This window comes from Hydra viridissima, unplaced genomic scaffold (assembly GCF_058129835.1).
Source record: "Hydra viridissima isolate aposymbiotic clone 2 unplaced genomic scaffold, HvirCarnegie_v1 scaffold_12, whole genome shotgun sequence".
Classification (NCBI taxonomy): Eukaryota; Metazoa; Cnidaria; class Hydrozoa; order Anthoathecata; family Hydridae; genus Hydra; species Hydra viridissima.
The window spans coordinates 3144805-3172016 of record NW_028324311.1 but is presented as its reverse complement, the minus strand read 5'-3'; the positions used below and the strand labels follow the sequence as shown (position 1 = coordinate 3172016).

General features: G+C 27.1%; 1 protein-coding gene across 7 annotated transcripts; it reads right to left on the bottom strand.

Annotated features, from left to right (window-relative positions):
- Positions 1 to 1832: 1832 nt before the first annotated feature.
- LOC145194531 (protein FAN-like) lies at positions 1833 to 27100 on the bottom strand. 7 transcript variants are annotated; one of them, XR_016445427.1, is made up of 37 exons: positions 26729 to 27100; positions 22954 to 23055; positions 19879 to 19977; positions 19285 to 19363; positions 19066 to 19121; positions 17089 to 17131; positions 16563 to 16613; positions 16222 to 16290; positions 15893 to 15937; positions 14589 to 14641; positions 14387 to 14427; positions 14162 to 14253; positions 13178 to 13249; positions 12902 to 13004; positions 12590 to 12683; positions 12224 to 12386; positions 11982 to 12072; positions 11820 to 11883; positions 11527 to 11578; positions 11023 to 11143; positions 10132 to 10263; positions 9975 to 10017; positions 9688 to 9787; positions 8621 to 8708; positions 7844 to 7922; positions 7609 to 7764; positions 7208 to 7275; positions 7065 to 7132; positions 6868 to 6929; positions 6624 to 6685; positions 5181 to 5228; positions 4973 to 5060; positions 4846 to 4899; positions 4321 to 4359; positions 4090 to 4192; positions 2319 to 2428; positions 1833 to 2185 (listed from the first exon to the last, which is right to left on the bottom strand). XR_016445427.1 is itself a non-coding variant. In XM_090068151.1 (37 exons), exons 2-37 carry the CDS (start codon positions 23013 to 23015, stop codon positions 2088 to 2090), a joined length of 2751 nt encoding a protein of 916 aa, XP_089924277.1. In that variant the 5' UTR covers positions 23016 to 23055; positions 26729 to 27100; the 3' UTR covers positions 1833 to 2087. The 7 variants fall into 7 exon arrangements, 3 of the variants coding, with proteins under 3 accessions (XP_089924277.1, XP_089924278.1, XP_089924279.1); XR_016445425.1 differs by having other exon boundaries at positions 7609 to 7656; XR_016445428.1 differs by having other exon boundaries at positions 11986 to 12072; positions 26729 to 26943.
- Positions 27101 to 27212: the final 112 nt, after the last annotated feature.

The window sequence follows — 27212 nt, the reverse complement described above, 5'->3', positions numbered from 1 at the left end:
TCGTGCCGGGTTAATCGCCGCAATATCTTTTCAGGAAATCCCATTTCTAAGTAAGTAAACTTATACTAAACTCAATTTAATTCATTTTGGTTGAAATAAAGCACACCATGACAGTCTTCCATCCGGACTTACAAAACTCATAGAAATGATTTCTTTTTTTTTTCAAATGTTAAACTTCTCTTCGGGGGGGGGGGGGGGGGGGGGGGGGGGGGGAAACACAACAGTTTTTCCATTCTGCATCTCATGTCATGTGGTCCTGGGCACAGAAGTTTTATAAAAAAAATCCAATCCATGTAAAAGGTTACATGGATTCCATGCAGTTATTGTCACTTCGTCAGGTTAGAATTAATTTGTTCTATCTCCCATTTTAAACGTTGAAAGAAAGTTTTAGATTTTTTTCTATAAGTAAAGATTACTTAAATTTTTACAATTACTTTTTTAAAAAGTAACTTATTTTTAAAATAATTTATGTTTAAAGAAACTATTTAGGAAAAAAAAAATTTTAAAATAAAATGTATTTTAAAAGTGATCATTACTTAGTAAAATTAAAAATTCATTTTCTCCCAACGTTTAAAATGGGAGATGGAACAGAATAATTCTAACCTGACGACTTCTGTTCCGTGTCACAAAACTATTCTAAAATTGTTTCGCGTGATGAAAAATGAGTGAAGAAAAATTAACAAAAAATTAAATTTGTCGCACGAAAAAAAAAATTCAGAAAATTATACATAACAAACAATATTAAATTTGATTAATAAGTTTTAACAATAATTTCAAACCTATCATGGTAAAGCAACAATATAACGCGTGAAGAAAATTTTTCAGTTTTTGTACATCGTAAAAGAAAAGCCTCATCGGAGCATACTTTTGCGATCGTTGCTTAGAAGTTTTTGCGTCATCAGGTAACCGCAAAGTACAACACATGAATCCTTAGCACTCCGACAGTAGTTTAACCCTTTTTCGAGAGTTTCTGCAATAACATGGTGGATGCAATTTACAAATACATTCTTGCAAGAAGTTTTACAACTCGATGGTACAACAGCCGTCTGAGCACAACTCGGCAATAATGTTAGAACAGTCAAGAGCACTTCCGTAAAAATAATTAACGGTTTCATGTCAAAACTTTAGATTTTGAATTAAATCTTTCAAATTTTAAAATATTTCAAAATTGTTTTCGTACGGCTAAAATCTACAATTACCAACACTATCGTTTTTAAAGGTTCCAGATTAATTAATAGAATTTTTTTAGTTAGAACACGTAGAACACACAAAGAGAAAACAGCTGATGGGTTTTCTATTGAAACAAATTTTCCTATAGATTTTACAAATTGATTCTCGCTTTTTCAGACATTTTAATATCTTTAAACCAATATTATCAAAATTTTATGCAAAAAAAAGTTCCGCTTCCTTTAAATTTTCTTTTGGAAATCCGGTTGTCTTGTTCATCCTGATGCGTTGTCAGAGGTTTTTTTTGTTCAATTAGTGAAAAGTACATCCCAGAGTACTGCCCTGTTTGCATTACATAACATCAACAATTCTTCGTATCTGTCACACAGTTGGTTTCTCCCAGAAAAATGAAAGGAGTATTGACTTAAAATAGTATTATTGCAATTTTTTTTTTTGTAAATATTTAAAATTCATAAATGTGAGCGGGACAACTTTTATAACTATCAACCAAAGTCTTTATTCTGTTTTTCGGCTGGGAAGATTTTTTTTTATTTCAAAACTAAACTACTGTGAACACATTAACAGGTTGAAAAAGAATTTCTAAACCGAATTCACTGCAGAAAATCTGATCTCATAAAAATATGTTAAAAAATTAAAGAAAAAAATTGAAATATGAAACATTAATATTTGAAAAAAGTATTACTTCAATATTCGAAAAATAATTTAATCATAAATTTACACAGGAAATTATCCATCTGAGGATGCAAGCGTTAATTCCAACTGATTATTATACCTCGTGAATTTACCGAGCAAAATATCCATCGTAGGACGCAAGCAAAAATATCCGAAGTATGACAACGCTATGACAACGAGCATCGAACAACAGGCAAATCATGCTTTTTATTATAGCTAAAATAATCTCAGCAATCATCTACCATCCATATTGATAGGCTCCCGTCACCATGACCTGACACTAACAAGTTCATATTCACGTTAACAGCCACAGAACTGATTGTTCCTTTAAAAAGTGGAAAAAAATTTCGAATAAAAAAAAACAACAACAACAACAAATATAATTAAGAAAGCCATAAAAACAATTTATGACTTCAATTTTTCACCTCCTACCAGCACTTGTAACCATAGAAACATACCTGCATTTGAATTCAGAGTTGTTATGCAACAGTCCTTAGTTATATCAAATATTAGGATGTTGCCAGGTTGAGTTGCGGTTACAACAACGCAGCCATCCCAAAAAGCACATCTAAACGTTTTGAACATTTTAAACTTTGTAACAGTTTACAAAAAAACAAACAGAAACTTGCAACTTCTATTCAATCCAATTATTTTCTGCACAAAAAGAATTTCCACAGCCATTCGAATTCATAAAATTCATAACAAATTTGTATGCGACTTTGAAACAGAACATTCTACCCTGGGTTTCCATTCTAACAGTTTACGCGTGCGCGATAACATTTTAAATTTTCTTTCTAAATTTATTTTTGAAAAGCAGAAAGAGTGGGATCCCCTTTTCAATGAGAAATCCAAACACAATATTATTGGCGCACACAATTTTTATGATATGTTGTATATTTGAGTTTTGCAACCGAAATTACATTAGCATTGTGTTAAAAGTTAACATCAAAAGAAATTTTTATATTTGTTCGACTTTACGAAGCCAGATATTGGTTATTACTCTATCCAATATAGTATAATTTCTGAACTCATTATCCTGTGAACATAAAGTCCAACGAATTGTTTGGTACTACAGCAGTGTTCAAACAAAGTTTGGTTAACTGAAATACATAAAAAAATATACGATATTTTACGCGAAAATAACGCAACACAATACGATATTTTACGCGAAAATAACGCAACACCATACGATATTTTACGCGAAAATAACGCAACACCATAACAGAATTATTTGGGAAGCAATTAGAGCGCTTATGCAAATGTCTTGAAAAGTTCATTTGAACGTTGTGGGTTTTTTTTTCTCTCTCTAAAAAACGTTAGCATTGTCATAAAAAAATTGAGAAATTACGCTAACTAAAGTGTCAGCAAATGTTGTTTATACGCTATATTGTTTTTCTTTGATTACCAGATAATCAGTATTTGAACTCCTAAAAACAGGTTAAAGTTTAGTGAAATGCTAAAGAAAAGAAAATTTAGTTATTCAATAGAGAAATTTGTGGTCCATATTGTTTACCAGTATTTCTAAGATACTTCCGATGTTTACCGTCATAGTAGCCGAGAGAAATTTCGGGCCCCGGGGAAGTTTTCTTAAGGGGCCCTCATTATGATCAATTACATACCCAGGACCAAAAGAAGCGTGCTCTGGTCATTGAAAATGAAAAATAAAAGTTAATTAAATCTTTTAAAAGTCAAAACAATTAAAATATTTTAAAAATTACTTTAAAAAATTGTTTGTACACACACGGGGCCCCGGGAATCTTCCCCGTCCACCCCCACCCCCCTCTCGACGGCCTTGTTTACCGTACCTTGCTTGATCTTTCTTAGACAACCAATTTTTTATAGAAAAAAAATTTTAGAATTCTGTTCTCTAAATATGTAAAAAAAAATGCAGTTCTGTTTGCGTAAAAATAATGCAGTCCTTTTATATTGTGGAGCGAACATCGTTTTTTTTTCATGGCGAAAAGAAAATTGGTTTTTTGTAAATTCTAGAAACTATTTTAAATAAAGTTTTTAAAAAAATATTTGAAAAAAGTCTTTTTTTAAAACAAAAATAAACTGCATCGATTATTCAAATAAATTAAATAAAAAGGTTGTTGATAAATATTTTAAATAGAAAATCAAACACGAACCCCCTAAACATTTAATTGGAATAAAAAAATTAAATACGCACCCCCTAAACATTTAATTGGAATAGAAAAGTTTGCAAAAAAAAAAAAAAAAACAACGTACGTAATCGGCTGAGAAACGTTTTTAGAGTAAACTTCGAGTTCCGTACACGAATCGATAACTTTCAAATATCCATCCATACTACAACTTAATACCTGTGTACCATCTAAAAAAAAAAAAAAACTAGCTTGTTTAAATTTTCGCAGAAAAATAAACAGATTTTCGTAAAAGGTTTTAAATAAAACACGAGTTTAAGAAAATACTTTTTTGCTAAGCAATTAAGAAAATACTTACTCGGACTAAACATCACTTTTGTTATTGGGCTTGTATGCACTAAGTAATTAATTAAAAATAATAAGTAATTAAAAATAGCACATAAGCACAAAACAGAAAATGAGAATCCAGTTTTAACTTCAAGGCGTTTTTTAAAGCCGTTTAAAAAGTCCGAGGTTTAAATCACAGATCGCGCCACAAAACAAAAATCCGTTTGTGTTGGATAGTACTAAACTTCTAATTATACGTGTCAATGTTTCGTGACACGTGTCTTTGAAACCTATATTCAAGTTTTACTGACTTTTTTTTTTACTTTTAGAAATTTTCAAAACAATCGAGAGAACCGAATCTCGTGTGCTGATTTAACATTTTTTTTATAGGTAAAAATATCTCTTTTTTTTTTCAGTAGGCCCTAAGACTTTTTAATTGATGTGCTAACGTAAGGCAGAAAAAATACGCCTGTGCATGTTAACTAGAATTTTTAACTACAGATCAGTGCCTTTCAACGCCTATAAAATATATGAAAACCTTTTAATTTCGACTTACAGTTTTGTTGACTAGTCGGCATTTGCAAATCAACGCTCCATATTATCACTTGACCTGAGAATCATCGATTAAAAATGAAATAAATTTAATATGCCAAACAAACAAGTAAAAGAAGTCTAACTTTTACCATCTTTAGTTCCAGCAACAACTTTGGAGCCATTAGAATCCTCAAAATAATCACAGGATGAAACCTCTGTGTCATGGTCGATTTCAGACTAAAAAAACCACAAGTTAAATACTAATTTAGTAAAAACTGTAAATTAAAAAACCGAGTTGGACACAAAAGTAATAAATGATAAAATTATAAACGGCAATCTGTAAACAACGCTACTAACAAGGAGAGTAAACGAAGATTTTCTGTTGACAAATTCATATGACCACACCTAAAAAAAAAAAAGAGTTCTTATCACAGTATATAAATTAGGAGGTAAGGCACAGTTCCCCTTAATCACTTTTAAGTTGTGTGATTTGACTCGGGAATTCGACATATAACATTAGATTCGTTAGGATGTGTGGATTTAGATTTGGTACATTCCTTTTTGTAGAATATTTGAGGTTTTGTAAATTATTTTAAAATTCAAATTAAAATACTTGTCTTTGAAGTTTGCAAACACAAAAAATTTGACGAATCATTCGATAGCAAGTAAAAACTTGAGCAGGAAGTTGTTTATTTTGTGAACTGACGTTTTATTACTATTTTATTATAAACAGTTATTTATATTAATACAAGTAACTTTATCTACTTTGGTTAATGATTTTGAAGAAAATGAATTTTAAATTTTAAAGCAAAAAATGTTTGTTTTATTTATAGATTTCGTTTTTAATATTGTTAACCTTTAGGTTTTTGTTTGGTTAAGTAAAATTATTACGTCACATCCAAAGGAAAAGTGTGATTATGAGGCAAACAGAAAAACGATTTGTTATATTTGTACAAATAAAATCATCAAGACTATTATTTGTTCAAAGGATCCATGAGAAAGGATCCATAAAAAGTGGTCTTATATAATTTGCAATGACAGAAGAAACCCCTCTAATATCGTTTCTAAATTTATCAAGTCAATATTGATAAATTTGGAAAAGCTACTTGCCAAATTTAATGATAAACTGAACCAAAAACCTCTTGACCAAAAATTCTACGGTTTTTTCAATGTAAATTTTGTAAATTAACAAACTTTTATATGAAAGATTCTAAACAAGAAAAAGTGGTAAACCTGCCAAATCGTTACAAGTGCGTTACAAGTGTCTTTTAAATATAGGAAAGAGAAGAAAACACAAATGTGGCAATAAAATTTTATTAGTAAAAATAGTAGAAAAACTTCAAGCTTTAGCTAAAGTTAATAAACAGATTGCATCAAGCATGAAACATGAGCTATGTAAGAAGGGCAAACTTGTGGCAGACATCAATCAATTCAGAAAAATTTAGGGTATGGCATTAAGAAATTTTACAAAAACTTTGTCTCAAAGCTTGTGTGAGGTGTCCACATTTAATTAAGAAAATATTGTGATCAGCTTGAAGATGATGCTTTTTAAAAGCTTTACTTTTGTTAAGCAGTTCTTGAAATATTTCAACAATTCTATGGGTCATTATTGACAGTCTTTAGAAGAGTGGAAAGTAACAGATGACATTTAGATAACACAGTTTTTATTAAATAATTTTTCAACAACCATAAATTGAAAACAGAAACAAAACATTTTTTGAGTATTTTATTTTTAACACTTTTATTACTTTTAAACTGCACATAACTTTTCTGGACACCTAGTAAAAAACAAAATCTTACTTTGACAGTTGCATCCCATGAGGATGTTACCAACTTATTATTTTTGTAGCATAAGCTGCTTACTAAAAGAACAAAAGTTTAAAATAACAACCCTGTGATACAAGAGATTTTTTTTTTTAACATTTAACTTTTTTAAGCTGATTATAGGAGCCTGGAAACAATGGGGTCAAGTTTAAATAAACATGATTGCTTATAATCTTTTCAGAGCAGTAAAAATAAAATGGAACATGATTTTAATATTTACCTGCATCATGATGTGTTCGTTTTTCATCAATAACCCTGGAGTATTCTGTCGAGTAGTTATAACTGTAAAATTATAATCGAATAAATTAATTGTAAAAAGATTAGTAAGATAAAAAAGAAAAAACACTAAAAATATGAGGAAAAAAAAAAAAAAAAAAGAATTAGTGATTAAAAGATGGCAAGAAAATTTAAAGATACATTTTAGAATCCCAAGATCCAACAAGCAGATTTTTCTGTTCATCTATTAACTGACAACATGACAGTGCCTGAAAAAAAAAAACTCTTTCAGCATGAGAATATTGAAGCAAGCTTTAAAAACTTCGACAGCAATAAAATTGTACCATGGATGAAAGATTAATGCTTCGAGTTTGCTGGTTATCTTTTATAGAGTAGACCTTCAGCTGACAATCTAAAGAAAAAAATTTACAACTTTTTTGTGATGATATTTGGTTTGCTGTTGATCCTTTTGTTATTTTTGTTGTTTTCATTATTTGTTAATTTTACTTTTCATTACTAAGCATTCTCTCATAACTGTGGTAAAGTAAATTTTTTGTGTTTTTGTAAAGTATTTTTTTTTAAACTGATGCTTTTGAAATAATACAATGAAGAAATATATCATTAATACTATCCCCATTAACAAATAAAAATAATTATAGGTCTAATGTAAAAACATCATGACAAGTTTTTGATTTTTAACTAAAAACATAACCAATTAAACTAGTTTTTAAAAATAGCAAAACACCTTGGGAAACTGAGTATATACTTTGACCAGTTTCTGATAAGTCGATTCCTAAAACACAACTAACACAGGAAAAGAATTATTTCATCAAATTCAATAGCAAGTATAGAGCTTTACTTATGTAAAAATGTCAGCATTTGGTTGAGGTATCAAACACATCTAAGAGGCAACAGAAAAATTAATGACAATGTTTGATGCGCTAATAATTTTATTTTTGATCAACATAAAAAATACTTACTCTTTATGGAGTTTTGTTACCATTTTTAACTTTAAATTGCTGTACCAATTGAAGAGTGGGGGGAGATTACAGAGAAATTCTAAAAAATGAAAAATATTATTTTGAGCACAAAAATTAAACTTTTTTTTTTGTGTACATACAAAACAAAATATCAATAATTATTAATTTGTTTTTTAAATATACATTATTAAAAAAAAAAAAAAGGTTTAAAAAATTTAGAAATTGACAATCCTTAAAGACCTCTTAGAAAAAGGAGCCATTTTAAAGGCATAGAGGCAAGTTAAGGTTATAACTCCTGATGGTAAGAAAAATGATAAGAATTATTAACCACTTCTGCAAACAAATAACATGAAGTTGGGGTCAGCGCTTTAGAAGTTACTGAATGTAGAACCATGCATACCCTAGAATGTAAACCCAAGTTGACAGACAAAATTAAAAAAACTGACCATCATTGACCGAATCGTAGTAAAGATAAGGAAAAAATAATAAATTATGCAATGACCTAACTAATTATAATTATGATAAGTAATGAATGATAAATAAAACAAGAAAAAAAAAAAAAAAGTCTGATTCTTATCGGAATCATACTTTGTTATTTGGATATTATTTCAATTGCCAGTTTTAGATTTTTTTTAGATTCTACTAAAAAATCTAATAACGAATTTGTGAAAAAAAACTTTTGAAAAAGTTGATTTAATCTGTTGCAAGTGTGGTTATGTACATTAAATTAGAGACAGCTAAATGTTAGAGAAATTTTAAAGATAAAAAAAAACAAACCATATTCTTTCTCTTCATTTTCATCTTCATTTGAGTTCATTAAAATAACTCTGTCAACTTTTAACAGATGAAGAGGAGTAATACTGGGCTATAAGTTAAGTAAAATTATTAAATAAATTAAATAAGTGAAGATAAAAACACATTAAGCTAAATATCTGCATATTATAACATTTTAAAGATAAAAAAAATAATTTATTATTAAAATTCAGCAATGATATTATTATTCAACAATATATTTACAAACAAAAAATATATTTACACAAAAAAAATAGAATAAAAAAACAATTCTCATGTTTAATAACAATAATAATAATAATAATAATAATAATAATAACAATAATAATAATAATAGTAATAATAATAATAATAATAGTAATAATAATAATAATAATAATAATAATAATAATAATAATAATAATAATAATAATAATAATAATAATAATAATAATAATAATAATAATAGTAATAGTAATAGTAATAATAATAATAATAATAATAATAATAATAATAATAATAATAATAATAATAATAATAATAATAATAATAATAATAATAATAATAATGATGATGATGATAATAATAATAATAATAATAATAATAACAATAATAATAACAATAATAACAATAATACAGTTTAAAATAAGAACTGTTTAGTTGTTATCTACTTGCTGTAAAAACTGTTTAGTTGCTACAGCAAGTAGATTGCTTATAAAAATCAATCAAAATATGGTAAATACAATTATTGCTTACTAAAAATGAAAATATTCACAGAGGAAATAATAGAACAACATTATGATCCTTACAAATCTTATTTCAAGCTATCAACTTCAGGCTCCATGAGTTTGAATAAAAATAATAGGAGCACTTAAAATTCAAAACCATATAACTTCAACATTTATAAACCAAAATAAGGGAATATTCTTTTAAATGAATTATTAAAAACATATTTTAATAGAGTCTTTTCATTTTTAAGAATGCATTTCAAACACACCAGGAAGTTTATTTTCTTCTGTTTTTAAAAATTATTTTAAGTTGGAGCTTAAACTTCAATCAGCAAATACAAATACCTGTCTTTTTGGGTGAGGTTTTACAAATAGCTGTTTAGGAGTTTGACCAAACTCTAGAATCTGAGACTCCAAACAATAACGCTCATTTAAGTTGTCAATGCTACATAAAAATTTATTATTCTTGTGTAATAAGTTCACTATTAATCAGTATTTATATACATATTTACTAATGTGTTCAAGTTAAAAAGATAGTAATGTGAACATAAAACTTAGAATAAATAGAACATAACAAAACTTTTTTAGAAAACAAAGAATTTTTAAATAGTTAATGAATACCATATACTTACTCGTCTAAATCTACAGCACCTTCATATGTCAGGTAGTAAAACACTAAAAAATTACAAATGCAATGCACAATACATTTTTTCCCAACTTAGAAATATGTGTTTTAAATTTACAAGAATAAAATTTAGTTGGTATTTTTTTAAAAATGAATTTCTTTACCATTATCAGCATTCCATGCCTCTACCCCAGTTTGTTTATACCCAAAAATGAGATCAATCCAGTTATGCAGCATTTGAGATACATAATCACATTCCAAAGCTTCACGACATTTTTTTACAAAATCTTTAGAATCTAGTCAAAAAAATGATCTGAACATTTTATATGAAATTTTTTTTAACAAATTTTTGCAATTCCATACAATTATTTACCTCTCCAAACAATTATTTGTCTCAAAACAACTAAATTATATAATAAATATCAATAAAATTATGTCCCAAGACAATTATTAATCTCAAGACTATTACTTATATTTCCAGATTATTATTTACAACTCCAGACAATTATGTCTGAAGACAACTGTTAAATCTCCAGACAATTATTCACTATCATGAATTTAGATCTGATTTATTAAATTTGATTAAAAATTAGAATTTAACAAAGAGTTACTTGTGTGTAGAAACCAAAATTATAGGCCCAATTACTATAATAACATATTACTATAATCAAATACTTCTATATATATGTCAAAGTATGATGACATTGAACTGTTAAAAGCAGGTTTTTGTATTTGATAATTAAGAGGTGTTCAAGTGCTAATAGTTTGGAAGTATTCTCCCAATAAATTTTTTGTGTTTTAATTCAAAATTTTTTTTTTTTTTTTTTGAACATGCCATATAAGCAAAAAATAAACCATTTTAAAAACTTTTTAGAAGCAAATATTTACAAAAAAAAAAAAAAAAGTCATGCGAAATATTTTTTAATTAAGTTTAAATTTTTTTACTATTATTTTAAATTTTTTCACTATTATTTTAAAGTAAAAATAAACTATTATTGCCATTCTCTCTCATTTTTTTTTTTTTTTTCTTTTTTTTACAAAAAATGGTGACTTACCATTTGCCCATGGAGGTAACTGAACATCCTGTACTCTTTTACCATCTTGTTTTGTACCCAAGTCCAATTGTTGAAAATTATCCAAAAAACTCCCATCCGAATTATAAAATTCAGGAATCAGCTAAAAAAAAAACTTCTTTTAAATAATTTCGACATGAATTTTTACATGAAAACTAACATTTTATTTTTGAGTTATTTTCACTTCTCTAACTCTTACTTGTTCCAGTTGTCATTTATTTTTAAACACAAATCAAAAAAGATTTTTTACGGGGGCAAGCATGAGTGGAGAGAAGTTTACAGCCTGATGTAAAATTATGAGAAATTTATAATACAAGTTTGCATTTAAAAAAGCTGTAAGTAATCATAAAATTTAAGACATCAATTTTTGGTTAAAGTATTAGAATTATTAGTATTAAACTAAAATTCTAAAAATATTATCTCCTTGCCCGTTTCTTTTTTTTTTTTTTTATGCATTCACAAATTTTAATCAAAAAATGTTTAAACCTCTTTAAAGTCTGAATGTGCAGAGCAGCAATTATTCCAAGTTGCAGAAATGCTAAAAATAATGAAAATGTTGGTTAAAGGAATAAATAGATAGATAATTATATGAAATAGGCTTCAATCGTCACTCAAAACAAATTTATTAATAAATAAAAACTTATTTTAGATTCACTTGCAGATGGACATTAATAATTTTCATGACTAAAAGTTTTACACAACTACACAGGGTGCTGCATGTTTTCAAAACTTATTCAAAAGAAATTTTTTTTTTCAAAAAATAAAAAAAATAAACAAACCAATTGAACAATCTATCTGCTTTATCAAACTTCCCATTTTGCAAACACAACATATATTCAGGAGCTAAACCAAAAATTTAATGCAAAAATTTGAGAATAACTGAATATATCAGTAACACGCACACAAACACAAATTAATAAATAGAACAAAGTTCACACTACCTACTCTCACAAGATAGAACAACACAAATCCAGGAGAAGAGTAGTGAGAGCCATATAAAAATTTTGGCTCTGGCATACCTTCTATTCGATCCTGGAAAAGATAAAATGTAATTAAATTGTAGCAAAGAAAACAGTTGAAAATGCAACAAGGAAAAAACAACAAAATTGCTTCATAAAAAAATAAATTTAACAAGACTTATGTAAAGCATTTAATTACAAATAAAGAAAGATAACTTTACCACCTTCAACTGAGATAACCGCACTTCATCAAGTGCACCAATTGGTTTGGACAAGTCACGAAATGTATCTGGATTTTTAAGATCAAGATGAGAACTCTTGTAGTCTTTTATAACCCAAGGAAACACAGGATACTGAGACAAATCATTGAAACTCCTATCAGCAATACTGTATTAAGAAATGTAATTTATTTATAAAAAAGCATGAAATTTCTTACAGAAAAACTAATAAGAAATACTTTTGAATTTTCAAATTCTTTTTTTCTAATGTTCTAATTTCTGATTTTAAGTAAAATCTTAATTAAAATAGTTTTCTGAAAACAAGTGACTTATGTACAAATAAATATATTTTATTTTTTTAGAATGCGGCACCTGTTTAAATACATTAGGTAGTCAAAGTTTGAAACCACTCCATTTTGCCATTTCATTGTCATATTCTCTTGTACATCTTCTTTTACTTGCAACTCTAAAAATGTTATCATTTCATCTAATTCAACATAAGAAGTGAAAAATAAAAAACTATAAAAGAAGAGAATTAATGCCACTATCAAGAATTGAGCTTTTTTTTTAAATAACTCTATGTGTAAAAAGGTTTTTGGTACATTTTTATAACAATAAACAAGTGTTAATATTTGAGTATATTATTTATTAAAAAAAAAATTCTTTTTAAATAATATTTATAACCTTCTTGCAGTGATAATTGAAGAAACATAGAATCTCTATTCTCTTGATTCAAGAACACAAAGTATACATCACGGTATTCTTTTTCTAGAATTATTTCTAATCCCTGAAAAAAAAGGAGAAAAAGCTTCTAATAAAACTTCTAACCTCTGTAAAAATGAAGAAAATGAAAATTAATGGAATGAAATTTAATGGAAAAAAATAAATCAATTGTAATAGTAACAAGCAACTTTAACCAACAAAAAAAATAATTACAAAAAAAGTGCTACCATTACTAACCACTTGCCGCAGTAGGTATCTTCTTTTAATGATGTTTCGAATACTACACAACTTAATTTTCATTACTGGATTCTATGAAGAAAAAAAAGAAAAGAAAATAGGACATTAAAAAACAAAGGATTCACTGAAAATTAAAAGAAAATATTTTTTAAAATATTTTCACTTCAAAAAGAACATTACTGTAATCTATTTTTTTTTTTTTTAAATTGTCTTTATCTAAATTTTGAGAAAAAACCACAAATGGAAATATGTAATATTTTAACAAGAATAAATTTTAAAAGTTATTAAAAATAATTAGACGAAAAAGTGTAAAAAAAAAAAAAGAAACCTAGAGAGAAACAATTATGATTAAAACTATAAACTGATTGTCTAACTGTCCATAAGTTAATGCTCAACTCAGAAAATAGCTTAGTGGAGCTTATCCCATAATACTTATCCCATAATAATTATCCCATAATACTTATCCCATAATACTATCGAAGATTCATTGGGAAAAATTTTTTAGAGAATTACTTTCAATAATAAAATGGCTGCTCAGAGCTCTGGAAAATTCTAAAAGACTCAGTTGGATATGTCTCATATGACTCAGCCGGATATGTCTCATATGATCTCTTAGGCCCAGCTTGACATCAGCTTGAGAACTTTGCTTTTTAGAATGTTCAACATATTTACCAGATTATTTTCTGGCAATTAAATTATTGATTATACCAATCCATAAAAACTTCTAAATGATTAAACCTGTCTTTAGAAAAATCAAACAAAAATTTCAAGTAAGTTTTGTTTAAAAGCATTTCTCAAGAAAGTCTTAACACTGGGAAAGTGTTTCTCAAGAAAACCTCAACACTGGGAAAATAAAAGTAGTACTTTTAATAGTACTACTGGGGAAAAACCTCTGTGTTGAGAATAATTTCTGTACAGCCTTTTTTAAAATCACTAAATTTTTCTAAGGTATATTGAGTTGTACAGTAACCAAATAAATTTTACCGGCTCAACATTGTTAAAAGGCTGATAGTAAAGTTGCTTGGATGTGAGCAGAAGCTTCCCTGGATTGCAAACTAACGGTGTTATTTTGGATGCTGAAAATAAAATGTTAAAACAAAAATTAAAATTTCATAAATTTACATAAATATTTACATAAATATACAGTTAATAATGTTCAACAAATAAATTTTATAAAAGATTTAAAAAGAGATTTTAAAAAAAAACAACCTGTTGTTTCATAAATAATGTTTTCATACAAATCTTCTACCCTAAAAATTTTAACTATTAAAATATCAAATACTAGTGTTAATGTGTTAATCATCAAATTAATCATCAATAAGTGTTAATCATCAAATTTTATCATCTCATTAATAATTTATAAAAATATTCTTTATACATCATTAATTCTAACATTTCTTAAAAGACATACCAACTTCTGTCAAACTTCATCATTGCTTGTCTAGCTTCAACTATTGTTTTTATCTAATGTGCAAAAAGTGTTAAATATCAAATGATATAAATAGAAAATGAATATTATTAGCCAGAGGTGTAGGCTGAGCGATGAAGAGCAGCTTATTAATTTAAGTGAGATAAATATTCATAAATATATATAATACATATGAAATTGATAAATGCTAAAAGAAGAAATAATAATACATATGAAATTGATAAATGCCAAAAGAAGACTTTTCATCTGCAAAAGAAATGAAAAGTAAGTGGAATTTTTGCATACATAAATATGTATCACAAATAAAAATGCTATTGTTTGTAGGTTCTTACTTTTCTTATCATTTTTATATACAAGAGAATTATGATTATAAATATTACAAATTTAGTAATATTATCATTTCGACACATAACACTACACGAGGTAGGCCAAGTTTAGCTACAGGACAGTTATCTAGTTTAGCTACAGGACAGTTATCTAGTTTAGCTACAGGACAGTCATCTAGTTTAGCTACAGGACAGACATCTAGGCTGGAAGTAAAACATTCCAAACATTGACTTGTAAAATCTAAAAAAATACATTGTCATGTGTGTTCCACAAAAAATAAAAGGAGAGGGTCCTATCTTTCTTGTAAAAGTTGTGATGTTGGACTATGTGTTGATGGTTGTTTTGAGACTTGACATACGCAAGTGAAATTTTTATCATTATAAAGACTCTTCAATAGTGTACATACACAAGTAGTGTAAAATAGATTTTTTAATACATGTAAAATGTTGAAGAATGCATATTTGATAAATGCAAGTAATAATTCTTAAGTTTTTACATTGGTTTTAAATCATACTTTTTCTAAAAAAAATTTTTTTTAACTTTATCTTGAATTATTTCTCAGAAAGAGAAATTAAATAGCAATAGAATTTATATAGCCTTATAAAAAATTTAATTCTCTTTAATTTCATTTTTGTTTCATCATCTAGTGTAAATAGAACGGGCGCTATACTATTTTTAAAAAATGTTTGCAATTTTTTGCTTACGTTACAAAGTTTATTTCGTCCATCGGTCATTCGGTCACCAAGTTGAAATTTAATCCTTATGGAAAAGGTAGTAAAGTAATTTAAGCAAGTACACTGATTTATACACTTAAAGGTATGCTGTATTATTACTAGTAGCTGGCATGATTGGTTGTTCTATAACTTACAAACAAGCTTAAGGTACCAAAGTTACCTGACCCTGACCCTAAAATATTGAGTAAAATTTTTTTAAAGTTAAAAAAAAAACATTAAACCTACCATAGAATCAGCTGCATGTGTCTTGAGTGTGTGAGCACGAATCAACTAAAAACAATAAAAAAAAATTTTAAACATGAATAACATTGTATTACAATTAAAAAAGTCCAAAGAATTTGCTAATAAATGAGTGAACAAAAGTTGAGAAACCAGTAAATGAGATTGTTTAGAAACAAAGAAATATTTTACTTCTTTTTGCCTTTGAAAATAAAAATTAAATTATTTCTAATAGTGCGTAATACGCTTATATTTATCAAATATTGAATAATGTTTTATAATAATTCACTTTCAACAAAAACATTTAAACAAAAATATTTAAATGCTGATCATACCTGCTCAATTTTAGGAAGAACAGAATTCATATTTACGAAATTCAGTGAAAAGTAATAATTGGTAGTCTCCTAAAATGCATAAAACACATGCTTTTAACTTTTTAAAATCTATTGATGATTCTTTTAGAAAGTAAAAAATTTAAAAAACCTGTACAAAGATTTTTACTGATACAGGTATCATGATTGTTCCTTGAATCTTTTAAGAAGACACTAACTCAAAATCGCCATTTAACTTTACTTAAATAACTTGCACAATGATTTTATTAGATTAAGTTGCAATTATATTTGAAAATTATTTATATGTAATAAATATCGCTTCATTTCAATGATAAAGCACTTACTCTGATGTACTTGTATGGAGCTAGGATATTGCCTTCTTTTAACTGAATACACTATGAAAAATTATTTTTAATCATCTATAATTTTCAAGTAAAACTTACTTAACATAAGATCATATATTCAAAATATTCCTATTTTAAAACAGAAATCTTTAATTTTATTGCATAGATGTAGAAAACAAATACATTGCTTTTTTGTGCTTATTAAAGAAGGAAATACCACATATACCAAAAAAAATACCACATATACCAAAAAAAATACCACATATACCAAAAAAAATACCACATATACCAAAAAAAAATGTGTAAGTGCTGGAAAAACTTTTAGAAGTTTTATTTGCTGGAAAAAAAGTTAAAATATTTAACGTTTTGCTTTTCATTTAGATGAACAACAGAAAAAAATGAACAATATAAAGAAAAGAAAGAAAAAAAAAAAAAACATTATGGAAAGAATTTTTTTGTTGTATAGATGAAATATCATCATAATGTTATCAAATAACAATTTTATGCATTTATTGTTAACTCTTACCACTTTTGATTCAATCAAAAGAATATCTCCCTTTTGTTCCAACCTAAAAGAAATTATTTTTTTTGTAAATGAAATATTTTTTAACTTTATATTTATTTGTACAGCTATTCACGAAAGTTTAAACGATTGCAGAATTTTCAAATCTAATCTTTGATTTTTCTTAAATAAAAATCTAACAGAAATAGATATCAATATAATTATTTTTCCAATTTGGTAAATAGGTTATTTGTTAATAGAATAAAAAAAAGGTAGGTTTTGACTCATTACCGTTTACTCAGAAATTTCATTAAAAGGTAGGTGATACAAATCAAGAGGTTTCACAAAAGTTTAAACGATTTTATTTAGGATCAATTATTTGCTAATTAATTGATAAATCCGCTGCAAAATTTTTTTTCGCAGCGAATTTATCAATTAATTAGCAAATAATTGAGTAGTTTTTCAATCAAAAAATTCATCACAACATCATCAGGCAGCTTTTAATTCATTAAAAATCAACTTAAAATATTGTGAATTTCAAATTAATTTCAATTGCATGCAAATGGGTTGAAAATCAGTTTCTTATGACATCAAATGGCAAGTTATTAGTATGGCGCGGACAAAAAATCACACAAACGTTCAAAAAGGCAAAATACTTAACATTTCTGAATATTGCGTTAGAAAAACCATCAAAACCTGGGAACTTACCAAGAACGTCTCCGACATGCCGCGTACTGGGAGACCATCCAAACTCAGTAACCGTGACAAAAATGGTATATTCAGAATGAGCAGAGAAAACCCCAGACTCAGCTACAAAAAGCTAGCACAAATCTTCAATGAGTCAAAAAACAATCCAAAAGTTAGCAGAGAGCTCATGAGACGAACATTGTCGGACAAAGGTATTGGAACATACATAGCTGCTAAAAAACCTATTCTTTCAATCCAAAGAGTGTGGTCCAAAGAAAGGCTGGACTGGTCTGTAGAACAGTGGGAAAAAGTTATTTGGAGTGATGAAGCTAACTTTCAAGTTGTAAACTGCAAGGGAAGAATCTATGTCAAAAGATTTGCAACTGAGAAATATTCAGACAGGTTTTTGCAACATTGTTGACAAGGCGGTGGAGGTTCGGTTGACATCTGGGGATGTTTTTCTCACAAAGGTATAGGCTTCTGTGAGCTGTATGAAGGCCGAATTAATCAATACACCTACAAAAACACATTGGAAACATGTTTAGTTCCATCAATCAGACACTTGTATGGCAGAAGCAAGCAATTCATCTTTCAACAAGACGGGGCTTCAGCTCATACAGCACACTCAATCAGATAATATTTTTTGAAAAAAAAGTTCAATGTGATGTCCTGGTGCCCTAGATCACCAGATCTCAACCCAATCGAAAATATTTGATCTTGGATCGACAATCAACTGACATACCATGAAATTCAATCAACTCAGCATTTAAAGCAACTTAATTGAGTTTATCTTTGCTATAAAAACAAAGGAGGACACTTCAAATATTAATTTCGCTTTTTTTTTCATTTTTTATTCGAATGTTGCAATTCGTTTAAACTTTTGTGCTTCTTATTTTTCCTATAAGATTTTTTGTAATAGCTTTTTTCTAACTAAATATTAAAATTTTTATAACATGTTCATATTCATTTTAAAGCTAATTACTTTTTCTTTAATAAATAAAAAAAATTAAGTTGATATCATTTTACAATTTTTCTTTGTTAAACAAAAACCAAACATACTTGATAAAAATTCTGCAATCATTTAAACTTTCGTGAATAGCTGTATATAATATCATACTTAACAAAATATTATTCTATGTTTTGTGTTAAATCTGCTATTTTAAAGTTTGATAATTATTTTCCATCAAAAGCACATTTTAGCTTATGTATATATCCTATATGCATCCAACAGCTCAATGGCTTTTTATGGAAAAAAATTAACATACTTTTTATGTATGCAACTTATGGTATAAGTTAAATTTCCTGACATAATACCTCCATGATTGCTTCCCTGTTGACTTTTGTATGTTAATACAATCTTTGTATAGGAACTAAAGTAAAAAATACTTTCCACTTAAAATTTATTACTAAATCCACAGCTGATGAAAAAGATAAACTTTAAAAAACATAAAAATTTACATTTTTTTAAATTTCAGTTTTAATACACAGCACTTTACAAAGAAGCAAAATACCAAACAATCTGTAAATTATCACCTTTAGCAAGGGATAGTTAGTATCCAAAGGGTCGAACAAAACAGATTTTGAGCAAATCTTTAATCGCCCCTTCTGTCTTCTAGAAAATACATACTACAAAATTAAGGACAGAGAGATATTCTATATTCTTTATTCTCTAAACAAGACAAATTTTTTTTGAAAAATAAATAAACCATAAACCTATTTTAATCTCATTTGGGAGGAGATTTGAGGGGATGTGAGGGGATGTGAACAATTAAAAGTAACAGTACTCTAAATAGTGGTCAGACATGACAATAATCTTAAAATAATATTTGCAATAATCAAAATACATACATAAAAACCAAGGTCTTGATTTGTTAACATAGGTTGTAAAATAGGTTATAAATTGATAAAAAATTTAAATTTGCATTGTCTGACAGTTATTTTGACAACTGAGTACAGATATTAATCCTTTAATCATTATTATCATTCATGATAAATTGAAACTTTTATCAATAAACTATCCTAAATGATACTAATTACAATAGAGCTTGTAGCACTGCTAAATATAAATAATAAATGGCAAGAAAGTGAATTCTTTATGTAAATTAATTTCTATAAGTAAAAACTAACTTTTTAACAGCTTCATCTTCAGTATATTTTGATGAGTAGTAGTAAGCACTGAAGTCTTCAAAATATATTTCTCCTGGCTCCAACAGAAGCAGATTAAATCTATAATATATAACCTTGCATATTTGTAATGAAAATATAAAAAAATATTTCAATAACTTTTTAACTATGAGCAGAATTAATATCATAAATATGCAAAATGATTGACCTGTGAAGAAAAGAATGAAGATGAGATTTTTAGTACCTAAAATATTTATACATAATAAATGTTATACTTTCATAAGGTGCCAAAAAAATGATCATTTTTGAAACATCCATCTGGTATCCAACTTACTGTGTTTTTACTTTGATCAATAAAGCTGGTATACTTGTTTAAGTATAAAAATTTGAATATTACTTATCTAAAATAACCTTTTTTTTTATTTTTAAATTCTCTTTCTTTATAACCTAAGATTATCTGTAAACTTTTTTTTTCTAAATTTTATTTTTACTTTTTTTTAATTTTAATTTTAAAATCTTAACTTGTTAACTATTATTCTTATAAAAAAAATCTTATAAAAAAAGAATTCTAAAATTATATCGAGCTTCAATATTAAGAGTCTTTCATTTTTACTCTTTCAGTTTTATATCACTACTAATAATAAAACATATTTAATATGGAATTAAAGTTGGCATCTGCAACTGTGTAGTGAATGATTTCTAAATATAAATGTGGAATGTTCAACCCTGCAACAGAAATCTTGTTTGTTTTTTGAACATTTTCTATACAATTCTTCAATACCCAATTCTTCAATGCCCAATTCTTCAATGCCCAAGCATAAACTTGATTTGAAAAATTAAATGTTAAAAAAGTATTTATTTATAATAGCATATTTTAAAAAAATCATTTACTGCAGAACTAGTTTGTTATATAATAAGAAGTCCAATTAACATTCAAACTTAGGTAACTCAGCTCTAGACTTTTTGCACTGCAAAACCAATGACTAGAAATATTTGATAACAATAATGGTGGTGTTATGACAACAGTCAGCTATTTATTTATGTTGATACAAAATTTATGTCTAGAACCAAGCCTAATGACACACAGACACTGTTTTTAACTTAGCGAGCTTGATCATTAAATATCTTATATGAATAAATTGAAAAATGGATAGATAAACTTCATAACTGTTTTCAATTACAGTTTTTATTTAGCAACTTCACCAACTTTTTATTCAACTCTTCCTTTCCAAGATTTTATAGTGCTGCTTCAATATAAAGAAAAAGAAATTCTCATCATGACAAGAAGAGTTGAATCAAGATAAAGTAAACACATTTAAAAGAAATCTTGTAATTCTAAAAAGTTGCTTAGAAGGATATACATAAACATAAAGTTGTTGGATATAAACATAAAATTTGATTGACCATTGCTTTAACTAAGCATCTCCACTACTCATTTGCTGCTGACTTTAATGGCACTTGTTTGTCATACACTTCTTTAATTTATGGATCACAAGTGTAATTCATTCATGAACACTAGTATAATAGTTAATAGCCATATAATCTAAAAACATCAATAGAGGTCAGCAGTTGATTTTTCTGGCTGCCCTAAGATATTGTGTTCATTTCCTTCACATGTTAAAAGAAGCCATTTTAAAACCATGAGGAAAAGCAAACCAGTATTACAGCTCAATAATTTATCATATGTTAATAAGGTCATTCAAAGCAATCAGTTATAACCAGTTAAAGTGACATCATAATACCACCATTAATAAGTCTACAACAAAAATTTTTATTGATTCCATGAGCACCATAGCAGGAAATATTGTATATTTCCACAAATACAGATTTGGTTAATACGCTTTTGGTAACATCTGATCAGTTCTCTTAATTGGCACTTTTCTCTGTAAGTTGATTACCTTGTCAACTTAAAGAGAAAAGTGTCAATTAAGAGAACCAGAAAATTACAATTGGAAGTTCTGACTTTAATTGTCCCACCTATTATACCACTGTATCAACTTGGAAAAAAATTTTTTTGTGACAATGAAGATTATTTAGGATCAGATTTTTCGGATTGTGAATATGACAATGATTCATCTGATTATGATTATTGAGAACTTAATATTTGGTAATTTTGCATTATCATTTAAATTGTAGTAAGTGTATTTTAAGTTTTTCTTTGTGAGAGAAGATTTTATTAAATAATTTGTTAAATTGACTATTTATTTATTTAAAAAAAACATATAAATTATAAACCTTTTAGGAATATTTCTTTTTATTTTATTTTTTGTGAGTTTTTTTATTCCATTCTTTATTTTTTTAATATAAAAATTCCCCTAAGCTGCAAAGTTACCAAAGAACGCATAACTAATGAATAAAACACCAAAATATTGTCACAATACTATATTAAATATTATTATCACATTCATAACAATGCTTTTATTCACCTGGCTTTTTGTAGGCAATTCACTATGCCATGTTACTATTTCTACAATAATTTAGAACATGTAAACAATGAAACTCTGTATTAAGCAACAAAAAGTTGTATTCCAGTATTGGTATGAATGAGATATATATTTATACTGTATAAACCAGTTTATAAATCAACCTGCTTTATGAGTAAACTTTCTATTTTTAACTGAAAAGAGTAATTTAATGTTTTATAAAAAATGTAATTGCCAAGCTTTATTTCCTACAGATTAATTATTCTGACTTCTTACATTCTTAAGGAACATTTTTTATCTATTTTAAACAACTTAAATTGACTCCAATACATATGCGTGTGCTGTGTGTGTGTATATGTATGTATGTATGTATGTATGTATGTATGTATGTATGTATGTATGTATGTATGTATGTATGTATGTATGTATGTATGTATGTATGTATGTATGTATGTATGTATGTATGTATGTATGTATGTATGTATGTATGTATGTATGTATGTATGTATGTATGTATGTATGTATGTATGTATGTATGTATGTATGTATGTATGTATGTATGTATGTATGTATGTATGTATGTATGTATGTATAAAATGGTTCATCACTATCTGACCTTTTATTCTTAATATGGTTATCCTTCTATCCTACTAACCTTTCTTGGATTTTAGTCTTCAAATGGTTATCCTTCCAAAAGTATTTGATATCATTTGCCATACTAAGATATCATCCACAAAAGCTTGATATGTAGCATATACTAATAAATAATAAATCTTAATATTAGCGATAAACACAAGTAAAAAAAATAGCATATAAATTTATATAAATACAAGATGTGAAATTTCTAAATTTTTTGCTATAACATTTTCTTTCTACTGGGTTTCATAAATATTCTGGTGGTTTTCAAGATAAATTTTTGATTAAATAAATATTACTAATATTTTATTTTTATCTTTACTTTTTTTGATTTAAGTATCATAGTACACTCAAAAGCGAATCAGCTAAAAATGGATTGTCTAAAAAGTTAATTCAAGTTTGTTTGTATTCCCATGCAGCTTTTTGCTTAATAGCGATTCTTATGCGTCGGGAGTGAACGGGGAATCAGATCAAAATTGTTCTTTTTATCTCTCCCGGGGCCAATGCTATAAACAATTCGAAGCTTTTTTCGAGAAAAAAATCCTTCGTAAAAACGCAATTTTTAAGTAAATTATTTTTACGTAAAAAAATTCGTTAACTCGAAGAATTTATCGCTGTCTGTATTTTTTTCGGCCATTGCTATAAAGCATAAAACGTATACGTCACTAAAATTCACGCACTTTTTTTATCCGCAAAACGTCATTAATAACAACAATTTTTTTTTTAATTTTTATTAAGTAGGCCTACTTAATAAATTTTATTAGTTATTAAGTAGGCTGCGCTGTCTATTCTATTTTTATAAATATTTTTACATTCTAGTATTTGGTGTTTAAAAAAACTGTATAAAATTAAAATAGGAACATGGATTTAATTTTTTCGGATGAAGACTTAGATTTTGAAGTTTGCATCATCTGCTGTACAAAAAGAGATATTAAAATCAGGAACATCGATTCCAGATACATTTTTTGACTTCCTGTCAACAATGTCTAAAACAACATTATCTAATTCTGTGAGTTGTCTCCCAGCAGCACCTTTAAAAAAAATATAATCCATATTAATTTTAAATATTGTAATATATCTCTGCTGTTGCTACTGTTTTTGAATATAATGATTAAATTGCCATTATTATTACCCTTGTTATATATCATTAGCACTATTAGTAAGTTACTTCACATTAGTTTATAACTATTTGTGTGTAAACTTGAATGTAAAATCTTTATTTAGAAATATATGGTTGATTGATTACATACTTACTTTATGTTAATATATACTATATATTACATACTTATACTATAACATTTGTATATATATATATATATATATATATATATATATATATATATATATATATATATATATATATATATATATATATATATATATATATATATATATATATTTAGCGGCCAACAATGGCCGCTAAAAATCACGAAGAAAATATCTAAAATTGAGATCAAAAATCTATCTGAAGATTTTTTTCGAAAAAACGCATTTTTTATCTGAAAAAGCGATTCCCTTGTTCGTTTATAGCATTGGATTTAATAGCGAAGTTTTTATCTTAAAAACAGAAATTTTTGAATGTTTATAGCAATGGACTTTTTTTTTCTTCGCTTTTTACGGTAAAAACTTCGTTTTATATGTTTATAGCATTGGCCCCCGAATTTTACAGCTTTGGATTTAAGGCAGCGCTGTGGGCTAGTAGGTGGATAAAATAGGATAAATTTTAGTTGTCTAATTTCCACAACTAACTTAGTTTTAGTTTCTATATATATAAAGAGATATTTATTGCTAGTTAATTTATATTGAATCCCTTAGTTATGTTGACTCGGAGCATTTGAATATTGCAATTTAAAAAAAATTGCAATTATATACAAATAATTTCAGTAAGATCAACGTTGTGTGATATTTCATTTACATCTTTTTTGTCAAAAAACCAAATTGCTACAAGGTTATTTTAGGTTATCCAGACGTAAGACAAAACATATTGTTACATAAATTTGTCATGGTTTGTTATTACATGTTTTGTAATTAATTTGTCATTGTTTGTTATCTTAGTGATATTTTGAAGATCACATACTCGAAAAAAAAATAATTCTAGGAAAATAATTGTTCGCTAGACTTTAACTGATGAATGACACACATTGACTTGGGCTGTCTAATACATATTTGAGTTATAGGATATTTAAACTGTGTTTCTATTGGTTGCTTGTCCTCATCACTCCCCATTCTATTTTTACATAAGTTTTAATTTAAAAAATCAGTTGTCCGCGCGGCATTTACATTACAATATTAACCTGTCAAATAAAAAATGTTTATTACTAAGATAACTTTTTGGTTTTAGGTTTGGTTCTTACTAAACCTTGACATTCATAGTTCTCTCACAGAAAACAATCTTCGTTTTTCCAAACAAAAGTATTACTGAAGATACATTCAAATTTATTCAGCCAAAAAAATTCCTGAATTTGGAAGATGATGCAGTTCAGCGATTTGTTCACCTATATCAAAGGAAATGAAAATCTGTTAACTTTACTGTTAAAAGTTTTGAAAAGAAGTTTGTCAATTGGCTTTTGAATAATTCATTGTCAGAAAAACAGATGATGACAAATACATGTAGATGTGGTCAAAAACCTGTACGATTTGGTGATGCTTCTAATAAAACTAAGAAGTGGAGAGTGTCCCTTTTTTTCTGCAAGTAAGAAATTAAGCGATGAATTTAATATTAATAATTTAATATTTTATTGCTGCAAAGAAGTTTTAAATTGTTTCAAACTCACCAAGTGAAGCTCTGGCCTTAATAATTGATACCTATTTGACAAACTCTTCTTATCAATTAATTAGAAGTGGTGCCTTGGAGAAAGAACATAACATTTAAGCCACTGACAATGATGTCAGGGATGCAAAGTTGAAATGTTGTCCTGCAAATATAATTGTTGAGAACTTCTCAGCTTCATTTCCTTTGAAAGATTTAACGACATATACTTTGCAAAGAATCTGTGCAGTTCAAGAACTTGTGCTGAGGGACTTGACTATGAAAGACAAAGCAATATGTAATGAAAAATACTGCATTTATTGATTGAGATCCTCCATTTAGGCATTTGATTGGATATACGAATCATCAGAGACCACCAGAAGCAGGAAAAATTGTTTGGAAATGTGAGGGTGGCGTTTTCTTTCATTTATTATTATTGTTATTATTATTATTATTATTATTATTATTATTATTATTATTATTATTATTATTATGTTTTCTTCTTTTGCAGTAAAGGGGAAGGGGAAGGGGAATGTTTGGGTTAAGGTTTGTTTGGATTAGGTATATGGAGGTTGGGAACTAGGTTGATGGTCTGGGGAGTATTCGGTTAGGAAAGGGCTAGGTTTGGGAATAGTTCGGTTAGGAATGGGCAAGGTCTAATCAAAAAGGCTTAACTTATATTCGCCGTCCTCAATATATTCTATAATATAAAACTCAACAAATGTTCTATTAATGTGTAACGGTAAGCACTCTATATTTGTGTGACGTAAGTAAAATGGCGCGGATATGCTAGGGTGCGCGGTAAAGCATCAAACTTTTCAATAACAATATTTAACGCATATAGTAATAACAACAATAATATTAATAATCGAAATGCAAACAAAAGTACTTACTACTGGTTCTTCTTCTCTTACTTATTTTTCTTAATAAATATTCTCAACTATTCTCATCAATATATATTCTCTTAAAATTAACTCATGCAAATATCAATAAATCAATACAGATAATAACGCTTATTTAAAGTAACTCAAATATCTTTTCTTACCAATTCTTCTCGTAAGTTTCTCTTTAAAATCTTCGTAAATACTTCTCATAAAATGCTCTTTAAATCTTTAAAAATCCTTTTCTCATAAAATTCTCTTTTAAATCTCTTACTCTTCTTAACTCTTACTTTGCCATTTTAAAACCTCTTCAAAAACTCTTAAAAACTCTCTTCAAAAACTGTCCTTCCAAAACTCTCCTTTTCTTTTTTTTCGAGCTTTTTATAGTTTTCGGTTGTTTACCGTTTTGCTACTTATTCATCATTTATTTATATGACAGGTTGAATGAGTCTCTCTGCGTACTTCTTTTCTTGGTTGTTGTTACTTTTTACTCTTCTTTTCGCTTTATCATCTTATTCATATGACAAATTCAATAAGTCTCCGTGCGTACTTTTTTGTTGGTTGACTCACTCTTTTTTGTTCGAATATTATATTTTTGAGTCGGGTAAAACTTAAAGATAATGTTTACAATTTTATCATTTTCCCTCC

Bases quoted from the DNA above. Each gene is read 5' to 3' on its own strand.
- LOC145194531 (XM_090068151.1), bottom strand. From the start codon at position 23,015: ATGGCAAATGATATCAAATACTTTTGGAAGGATAACCATTTGAAGACT. The intron at 12,073-12,223 runs GTGGTAAAGTTA...TATCTTTTCCAG, and splicing joins TGCGGTTATCTCAGTTGAAG to GATCGAATAGAAGGTATGCC. The intron at 7,923-8,620 runs GTTTGTTTTTTT...TTCATTTTTTAG, and splicing joins AAATGAAGAGAAAGAATATG to AATTTCTCTGTAATCTCCCC.